The 10,543-nt window shown below is 48.7% G+C and overlaps 1 protein-coding gene across 1 annotated transcript; it reads right to left on the bottom strand.

Annotated features, from left to right (window-relative positions):
* Positions 1–200: 200 nt before the first annotated feature.
* On the bottom strand, positions 201–5,220 carry LOC121009203 (organic solute transporter subunit alpha-like). The gene is made up of 7 exons (XM_040442151.1): positions 5,074–5,220; positions 4,281–4,432; positions 4,017–4,090; positions 3,506–3,661; positions 3,163–3,274; positions 2,560–2,812; positions 201–1,210 (listed from the first exon to the last, which is right to left on the bottom strand). Exons 1-7 carry the CDS (start codon positions 5,138–5,140, stop codon positions 750–752), a joined length of 1,275 nt encoding a protein of 424 aa, XP_040298085.1. The 5' UTR covers positions 5,141–5,220; the 3' UTR covers positions 201–749.
* Positions 5,221–10,543: the final 5,323 nt, after the last annotated feature.

Raw genomic sequence — 10,543 nt, 5'->3', positions numbered from 1 at the left:
TGATCACTTGGAGTGTATATATATATATATATATAGGAGTGTGTCATGTAGCTGCCCGATATAATCTTGTAGATTTCCCGCTAAAATACAAAACTCATTGGAGTTATCCTCAAAGTGTTCAGTTCTATTCAGCAGTTTCTTAGCAATTTGTCAATCGGGCAAAGCTGGGTGACAACCAATATGGCCGCTAGTATATCTGCTGAGCTTTATTACGGGGGGGGGGGGGGATATTTATTGGCATAACTCAGCAGACTTGACATGTAGGAGTCCTGGGAAGCTGCTAAGTTAAAGTCTAAGTAGAATTTGTAACAACCATGACCCAGGAGGGCTCCATTGCATAGACTGCCAATTTACCGCAATATCTGTGCCACCTTGCACAGGGAATAAGGGTAGGGCTACATGGTGACTTGTGACCACACAACATTAAAGGGATTTTCCAGCCTTTACTAAAGTGGTGGCCTATCCTCAGAGTAGGCCATCACTAGCTGATCTGCGGGGGTCCGACACCCTGCACCCTTGTCGATAATGGTGTTCGGGTGTAGCACCATCAACTATGTAGCACTGCTCTCACTGGGTGAGGGGTTTTGGACCCTCGCCGATCCTGCGGATAGGCAATTACTTAGTAAAGGCTGGACAACTCCTTTTAAGATTACAAATGTCGCGCTGCCCGTTGCAGTTTATGATGAGCCATCTTGTCTCTCAAGGGGTTGCAGTCGCAGCAATCTCATGTGGCCCTCAGTCCTGCGGGGTCAAACCACTGTTGCATCATTGATACCAATATAATTAATCTGTGCTTGTACTTGTAGTCCACCCTTGGCCGATGTTGTCGGAGTTGCAACTTCATAGGTTTCTGGAGGAGTCAAGTTCATGCTTCTCATTTCGATACCTGTGCTCCGGGACTGAGGTTTGGCGGTGCTTCGCCGGGGCAGAACCACGCTGCTCTCCTGCAGGAAGTCGTACTTATCCAGCGGCGCGTGCTCAATGTGGCAGAGAGTCTCGTCGCCCTCGCTCATGTAACCAGCGTTGACGCCCATTCCGTACTCCTCGAAGAGGCTGCTCATGTCCGCAAGGTTGGTCTGAGAGGACTTGTTTTGCATCTCCTCCCGGGTCATAGAGTCCCTTTCCGTACACGGCTCCACTCTCCGGAAACAATAACGGGCAAAGAGACTGATGAAAAACATCTCCATGGTAACGGAATAATTGTAGATGGCTGCGGAGAGGGAACGTGTTCTCACATTAGTCATGTAGTCGTAATATTATGCCAGTGTTATATTGAATATCTCCTGTAGTTTTCTACCCGTGTCACTCTTGGGCAACCATTTTTTCAAATTGTGTAGCCACCACCTCTACCAAATCTGATGAGATGTTTTCTCCCCAGGGATAAATGTATCGTAATTAGATAACGGTTCACAAGAAAATTGTTTGACAAAGGATGAAAGTGGAACATCCCTTTAAGTGTTAAACAGGTATTCTCGCCAGAGCATTTATCACCTAGCCACTAAATAGGTGACAAATACTAGATCCGTGGCGTTCCGGCTGCAGGGACCCCACTGATTGGCAGAACAGAGGACCCAGCCGCAAGGCCGCACAGTGCTCAGCTGTTTCTGTCAGTGCCACGGGCACTGAATAGAGTGGCAGGGTGCATGTTCCACCACTGCACAGTTCCTTGTGGCTGGAGGATCCAGCATTTATCACTTGAAGGGGTTGTCCGGGTTCAGAGCTGAATCCGGACATCCCTCCATTTTCACCCCAGCAGCCCCCCTGACATGAGCATCGGAGCAGTTTATGCTCCGATGCTCTGCTTTGCCCTGCGCTAAATTGCGCAGGGCAACGGCATTTGTAGGAGTTCCGGTGATGTACCGGGCTGACAGGAACCCCAGTGACGTCACCGGCACTGATGGGCGGGATTTAGCTCTGCCCTAGCCAGTAAAACGGCTAGGGCAGAGCTAAAGCCCGCCCCTCAGAGCCGGTGACGTCACCGAACACTGCCGGGCGGAAGTTACCGCCTGGCAGTGTGTTATTGAAAACAAAAGAGCCCGTGCCCTGCGCGATTTATCGCAGGGCAGGGGATCGCATTGGAGCATGAGATGCTCCGATGCTAGCCTCAGGGGGGCTGTCTGGGTGAAAAAAAGGGTATGTCCGGGTTCAGCTCTGAACCCGGAGAACCCCTTTAAAGGGGTAGTCTCACTTCAGCAAAAAGTTAATACAAGGCACTTACTAACGTATTGTGATTCTCCATATTGCCGCCTTTGCTGGCTTCATTCATTTTCCCATCACATTATACACTGCTCCTTTCCAGGGGTTATGACCACTCAGCAATCCATCAGTGGTGGCCGTGCTTGCAAACTATAGGAAAAAGGGCCAGCCTCTGTGGTGGACAGGACTTTGGAAGCACACCTAGTCGCGCATGCACAGCAGCAGTGGCCGTAAACACTGGAAATGAGCAGTGCATCACAGAGCTATGATGGCACCGTATTACCTCATCGTGGCTCTGTGTAGATTCTGCACCAGGAATATCCCCAATGACGTCCCACCTTTTCTAGGTAGGCTGGCACTTACTCTGTGAGCGTGTCTCCACCGTGAAGGGCGGTACACAAGGAATGGCTCCCAGGGCTGCCATGGTCTCCAGGATCCCGTTCTGCACTCCGCACAAGATGAGCACCAGAGTGATGCAGATGAACTTGGATCTCGGGCTGTAACCCTCCAAGGATTTCTTTGTGGCTTTGTAGAACAGCAGATAGCCGTAGAAGGAGAGGAACGTGGACAGGGTGATGATGATGTTGATGTAGGAGTTGGGGTTGGTGTATTCCAGCTGGAAGTCAACAGACAGGCTTGAAGAAATCCTGGACCAGTGGACGTCTAGGATTACGGCCATCGCCTACAGGTCCTGCCATTAGACCTTACTGGTCCAGTCCCTGGTACCCATATAAGTATAACATGAATTTTAGATTCAACCTGGAATGTAAACCTTTTTGGTTGCACAGGGGCGACGATAATTGTCATTCCCCTCTCCAGTGCACTGCCAGAGAGGACGAAGCATGACACAGGGGTCTTCTAGCTCCTGTGTGATACTCCGGCCCCAGCACCATTGTTCAGTTATTCGTGTGGCCACTAGAGGCGCTGTGATAATGGAGTCAAAGCTCACCGCGTGCTCATACTCACATCCCCGTAGTCGTACTTCTCATCAGCCCATAGAGTGAGGCCCATGAAAAACAGAAGGGTCCGCACCGCCGACAGCTGGTACACGGCAATATTCATCCACCGCAGATTGCTCCTGAGACAGGGAAAATGACAGGCTGGATCGTTATGTAATGCATCATTCACATCCAGGTCAGGGAAAGGGTTAAAAAAAAAAAAGGGTTTTAGAAAAGCAAATTGACTCTATAATTGACTCTATAATTGATGCTGTAATCTTCCCGCATTACTGCAAACCAATCTAATGGTAACTTTCCCTGTATTTCGTCATCTGATGCCCACCATGGGGGCATCAATATAAGGTACCCACCTGTTCACTATAATGTTGGGGAAACAACAGCAGCAGCAGCACGGTGGCGGGTTCGGGGAGACAGTCTGACCCCCCAGTTCTTCTAACATTCTTGCTTTACCACCAAAGAAATCGGTTATCAGGTCCAAGAATTTCCAGAGTGTAATGGAGTGATATCTTAAAACAAAGAAGAACAGCGATGAAGACGCCGGGTCCGTGGGTATGGTAGTGGCAGATCAGCTCAGGGTAGGACACGAGTGGCACCTGTAGGGAGCTTCTGTGGGAGACTGGTTTTAAAATGCGGACACGATGTGGATGAGATTTTTACATTATGTAACCTCTACTTGCTGAGGTTAAATTCTGCATGACCACCAAATGTGAATGGGGCCTAATTCAACCATAAAACACGGCACTAGGGGGCGCTGGTTTACTGTGGGTATCCAGGAATGTCCGTGTGCTTTCCCTCTTAGTGTACGGTATCATGTGTGTAGACACAATAGACTCATCCACCTACCCCAGAGCAGAGACTTACATGGAAGCCACAAAGTTACAGATTGAAGAGGAGCGGGGGATGTACATCCCTATAATGGAGGAGACACAGAACACCTGGCCAGGAGGAAAAAGGAAATATTAGAGAAGCCATAAACGGCCAGACTGAGCACCACAAGTACATAAAATGCACCAGCGTCACCCCCTCAACTTCCGATAAATCATTTAAAGGGTTCCCTCAGAAATATCGTCCTGCCATCATGGAGATGCAGTACCCCCTTCCCATCATACGGCATAGTTAACTCACCGGATATACTCCCAGAATCCACAGGTACAGGCAGGTCCTCCGCGTGCTCCGAATATTCCGCAGGAAAAATCCCATCTCCTCCAGGAATAAAGCCAGCTGAACGAACCCGACCAGTACGGGGATGAGGAATATCCACAGGTCCTTCTTTATCACTAATGACACACAGAAACACTCATGGGGGTATATGGGGGGGGGGGGGCACCCTCCTGAGATTAGGGTCGGGCAGGTGACACACCAAGGCCTTATGCACACGAATGTATTTTCCGTGTCCGTTCAGTTTTTTTTTGCGGATAGGATGTGAACCCATTCATTTCAATGGGTCCGAATGAAATGCAGACAGCACACCGCGTTCTATCCGCATCCGTATGTCCGTTGAGTAGCCCCGCCAAAAAGATAGAAAATGTTCTATTCTTGTCCGTTTTGCGGACAAGGATAGGCATTGTTACAATGGATCCGTAAAAAAAAAAACGAAATGCCACACAGACGTCATTGTTTTTTTTTGCGGGCTGCAAAACACATACGGTCGTGTGCATGAGGTCTAAAGCTAGACATAGACGTTAGAAGAAGGTCTGCCATCTCTGTCGTCGTCCGACATGTCACCCACTGAAGATGGCAGCATCAATAAAACGACATAAGGGAAACCAAACTATCCGTAAATTGTGCGCAGGAAAGAAGCGTCGGACTATCAGATCGATTGGAGCAGAATAAACCAGACATGCTCGGCCCAATATTTAGAAGTATGAGCGCCCTATTGGGTGTCAGTCTATAGGCCACTGTATAAGAGCCATATTACCTTGGAAGAACTCTGAGGACAGGGGGAAATTCCCCCCATCCAAGGAACAGTTGGACGCCTTCACCATGGCGAGCTCCCGTCTTCTTCCCTGTTATTCTTCTCAGTCCTCCATGTTTTGTGGGCGGCCGCTCCCCACTTCCTGAGACATCCTTCTCCACCTCCTCTTTCCTAGATCCAGAGATCTCCCTCCAGTCCTGAAGATGCTCCTGACCTCAGAGCATTAATCATTAATGGAGGCTGGTGCTGGCGCCCAGGTAACTGACTGAAGTCCACAGGTGATCTACCTGGAAAAAAGTAAAATTCACGCCCCGTCTCCATTGTTCATTATTATGGAGCTTCGTTATCAGACTATTGAACGGTTGTGACGTGACCCTAAATCCGTCCGTACTAATCATTTACTATGGTTTTGACAGATCATGTATTAGTGTGAATAACAAATAAAGTTTATTGAAGTGAGAAAAATAAAGCGGTGGTCCAGGACTAGAAAAAAGATGGCTGCCTTCTTCCAAAAACGGCACCGCACCTTTACTTCAATGGTGCAGAGCTGCAATACCAGCACAACCCAGGGACAGGCTCTGAGCTGTTTTTGTAGGAAAGCGGCCATGTTCTTCTAGTCCTGGACAACCGCTTTAAGGATTTCTGGATATAGACACCCAAAAAAAAAAAAAAAAAAGTTGCTCCGTCTTCTGAGATTCCAGAATACTTCCACCTATAGGTGTCGGATTATTGGACTTTCTGGATTATCGAATGCTATGTTTAGAAATACTACTGAACCGACCTATAGGGTGAATTCACACGCAGAAGATTTTGTTGCGGAAATTTCAGCGTCTGAAAATCGGCTGCATTGCTCTGAAGGGCATTCTTTTGGCGTCAAGTATACGGATTTCCCTGCAAGCCCCGTTCAGATGAGTGGGACAATCGGTGAAGTTTCTGCAACCAATCTGTCCAGTGTGAACCCTTAGGGCTGATGCACACGGCCATTCCCAATGCACGGGCAACAGCCGTTCGGATTCCGCAGACGGATCCAGACCCATTCAACTTGAATGGGTCCATGATCTGTCCACATGTTCTATTTTTTTGCGTTGCGGAGGTACGGAGAGAAACCCCGTAGTGCTTCCGTGCCTTCATTCCGCACCGCAGCTTCCATATCACTTGAATGGGTCCGCATCTGTGATGTGGGGTGCACACGGCCTCGGCTGGGCAACGGCCGTGTGCATGAGCCCTTACAGATCCAGGAGTCAATAATTAACCCTTACATACATGTTTGTGGTTACGCCCCTTCCGGGCTCCTGGATTGGCCTGACTTCAGCGTGACCCCATTTATGACCGTTATGTTATTGCAGCAGAGTATAGTAAGGTGTGTTTTATGTGCATTCGTGTCTGCAGATGTATCCAGCCATGCAGGGAAAAACGTAGACAACAACCGCAGGCTACACGCACAAGCCAGGTTGGATAAGGATGGTGGTTTGGATCCATGCAAAGTTCCTATGTGATAACACCGAGCTGTATGAACAAAGAACGGTAGGTGTTGTCATGGGGCCCCAATGGGATGACCTCAGTTGTACAACAGGGAGGCTGAGAAGTACGAGCTGCTGTTCTATAACGTGCCCTTTAGCTGATGTGACTATTTTTACATAGCTTACTCCTGTACTGGCTCCCGTGCCCCCATGACAACACTTATTGTTCTTGGTTCATACAGCTCAGTGCTATCACACAGGAACCTTGTCTGGATCCAAATCATCATCCCTATCATTATCCTCAGCCAACCTGGCTTTTGCTGTGGCCCTTATCTATGTGACCTATGCAGCGTCCCTATGATAACACAGAAGCACCGGTGCACAGAACCAGAATGGTTGTCGGAATCGGGACGCATACAGATCCTGCAGGCTCCTGACCAGTTACTACACAAATACTGCCATCATAAAGCAGGGGGTCCAGATCAATTTTTGGAGGGCAATTTTTAACATTTCCTTGGTCAGCATCAATTTCATATAAAAATAATATATATAGAATTTTTTATAGAACTGTGACCTGCCAGTGGTGAATAGTGTCCTCTGGCCATGCAGGGGTTAAGGGAGGGAGCGCCTCTCTGTGCCTGGGTCAGCACATCTCTCCCTGAATACGCAGAATGTCTGCCCAGTTCTGGAATCTACCCCTTCTCTCGGGCACAGTGGGGGCATTCAGGGAATAAATGTGGGTGGTGCCAGGATCGGGGCGTTCAGTGCGCAGAGACCCTCACACTCAATCACCCAAACCCAGCCACTGGGGCAAGATGCCAGAGGGAAAAGGTAAGTAGTGCTGGGCGAGCGGGGCACGGCAAACCTACCTGAGCACAGGCAGAGCGACTTAATGGGAAGCTAAACCCAGAACATCAAATCCAGGGGGGACCCCTGTACAGGCGCTATAGCACAAGAGGAGGGACCCCTGTACAGGTGTCTACAGCCCAAGAGGGGGGACCCCTGTACAGGTGTCTACAGCCCAAGAGGAGGGACCCCTGTACAGGTGTCTACAGCCCAAGAGGGGGGACCCCTGTACAGGTGTCTACAGCCCAAGAGGGGGGACCCCTGTACAGGTGTCTACAGCCCAAGAGGAGGGACCCCTGTATAGGTGGCTATAGCGCAAGAGGGGGGACCCCTGTACAGGCGTCTACAGCCCAAGAGGGGGGACCCAATACAGGCGTCTAAAGCCCAAGAGGGAGGACCCTTGTACAGGCGTCTACAGCCTAAGAGGGAGGACCCCTGTACAGGCGTCTACAGCCCAAAAGGGGGAACCCCTGTACAGGTGGCTATAGCGCAAGAGGGGGGACCCCTGTACAGGCGTCTACAGCCCAAGAGGGGGGACCCCTGTACAGGCGGCTATAGCCCAAGAGGGGGGACCCTGTACAGGCAGCTAAAGTCCAAGAGGGGGGACCCCTGTACAGGCGGCTATAGCCCGAGGGGGGACCCCTGTACAGGCGGCTATAGCCCGAGGGGGGGCCCCTGTACAGGCGTTTACAGCCCAAGAGGGGGGACCGCTGTACAGGCGGCTAGAAGGAGGTACACTTGTACAGGCGGCTATAGCCCAAAAGGGGGTGCCCCTGTAAAGGCGGCTACATGCCAAGAGGAGGGACCCCTATACACAAGAGGGGACTCTTTATACTAAAATTGGGAATCCCTTTATTGACTTCAGAGGGGAACTCCTTGAGTGTTATAGTAAATTTAGGGGACGCCATCACCAGGGTTACATAAATTAGCCACATTAAAGAGGTATTCCGGTTGTTTAAAGTTGTCCTGTGGATATGGGATAACTATTAGATCAGTCGGGTTCCTACAGGGGCACCATACCCCCTGCAGCCCCCCCTTAAATGAACGGGCTGGCCAGTCGGGCATGCACGTGGCTGCTCTATTCATTTCTATGGGAGTTCCGGACATAGCCGTGTAGAGCGCGCTGCTATCTCTGAAATTCCCTTAGAAATGAATGGCTGCACGCATGCCCGACTGGCCACTCCATTCATTTCCAGGGAGGTACGGGGCCCCCGTTCTCATGATGGGTGGGGTTCCCAGTGGTAGGACCCCACAGATCTAATAGCTATCCCTTATCCTGAGGATAGAGGATAACCTTAAACAACCGGAATACCCCTTCAATATTGGGCCTCCCCTAGGAAAGCTCGATGATAGCCACTGTAATGGCAGCCATATTGGTTGTGACTCAGCTTTCCCAGAAGAGGACGATGCAGTGCCGTATTTTAGAGATTTCAGGGCTATATACTCTTTATTGTGTGGAGGAATTTGGGTTAATTGGTTCTGTTTTTTTCTCACAGGGGACAAGTCTGAAAGAACACTTTACAAGGTAAGAGGCAGTTTAATACAATGGGGAAGATTTATGAAGTGGTTTTGTTGCCCATAGCAACCAATCACAGCTCAGTTTTCATTTCATATCTTGCTCTGGGAAGATATAAGCTGCACTGTGATTGGTTGCAATTTATGAAGCACTTTATGTGCTGTGATTGGTTGCTATGGGCAACAAGGACAGTTTTATTAATCTGACCCGTCTCCACCGCGACATTTGTAAGAATACTTAAAATTTATCATCGAAGAAACCTCCCTGGTGAGGACAGATTATTACAACTAGAAAACAGGTGAAAATTGAGCTAAATTTCTCACAAAAAAATAACATATTTTGGGCAAACTTGCGCCACCATACACCAATATTATCAATCACAGTAAATCTTCACTGAGCGGCAAACATGGAGTCACATAACTAAGGTGATAGCGTAATCATGTATTCTTAAAGGGACGGTATTATAAAAAAAAAATGTTTTAGTAGGCCTCATGCACATGACGTGGTTTGGGTCCGCATTTTTTGCAGTCTGGATGCGGGCTCATTCACTTCAATGGGGCCGCAAAAGATGCGAACAGCACACAGTGTGTTGTCCGCATGCATACTTCCGTTCTTTCGCCCCACAAAAACGATAGACATGTCCTATTCTTGTCCGTATCACAGACAAGGATAGGACATGCGCTACTGAGGACTGGACCATCCGTTCTGCAAAATACGGAACGCACATGGGCGGTATCTGTGGTATGCGGATCCGCAATTTGTGAACCGCAAAACGGACACGGCCGTGTGCATGAGGCTTTAAGGCGAGAAGGAAATGATTAGCAGAAGGTCACACGGTGCATAGTAATGTAATAAGAAAAAAAACGTAATCTGGGAATCTCGCCCACCAGTGTGACGCTCTCCCTGCATCTCCTTTATGACGGTCTCTACCTTTATTCTTTCCCCAGAATCTCCCAGAACACAGGCACCGGGTGCAGGAGAAAAAAACACATGTTAAGAAGCAAAGAGGTAACAAAGTAAAAAATCTTAAACTTTTTATAATATTTTTTTTTTTTTTAAATGAATGCTCACTGATATACCTTAGGGGGGCGGAGATTGTGGGAGGAGCTAGTCAGCCCAATAAATGTGTGGCGTGTATGTGCAGATTCAGACACGAGGGGGCGTGCACCCGGACAGTGGTGACGCTCGCCTCATATATTGTTTTCATGTACCGCTATACCAGTGCTTTCTGCCCCTTTGTTTCTACTGTATATTGTCCCTAAGGCAGGCCGTTGTTTTTCATCTGTGCCTGTTTTTAACCAGTTCACGACCGGGCCATTCAGCTCCACCACCAGCCCTCCTGCACCCGCCACATTTAACTTTTTTTTTTTTACTCTTCAAAGGCCATAACTTTTTTTTTTTTTTCTCTGCTCATTTATATGAATCATATTTGCATCTTTTTTCAGTGACACATCGGGCTTTATTTTTTTAATGTCAGTTTTATACCTGGGAAAATTTAAAAAATATATATATATATTTTTTTAATAGCACAAAGTGCCACTCACATGATTGGTAGGACTGGAACAGTAAGTGGCGTCCCTGCTCCTGCACCATCTCCACGCAGCCTGTAACTGCAAGGATGTCCAGAAAGTCCTTGCAGAGTTAGGCCTAG

Source organism: Bufo bufo, chromosome 8 (assembly GCF_905171765.1).
Source record: "Bufo bufo chromosome 8, aBufBuf1.1, whole genome shotgun sequence".
In the NCBI taxonomy this organism is placed as follows: domain Eukaryota; kingdom Metazoa; phylum Chordata; class Amphibia; order Anura; family Bufonidae; genus Bufo; species Bufo bufo.
Note: the sequence above shows the minus strand (reverse complement) of the source record. Positions and strands in the feature narration are given on the sequence as shown.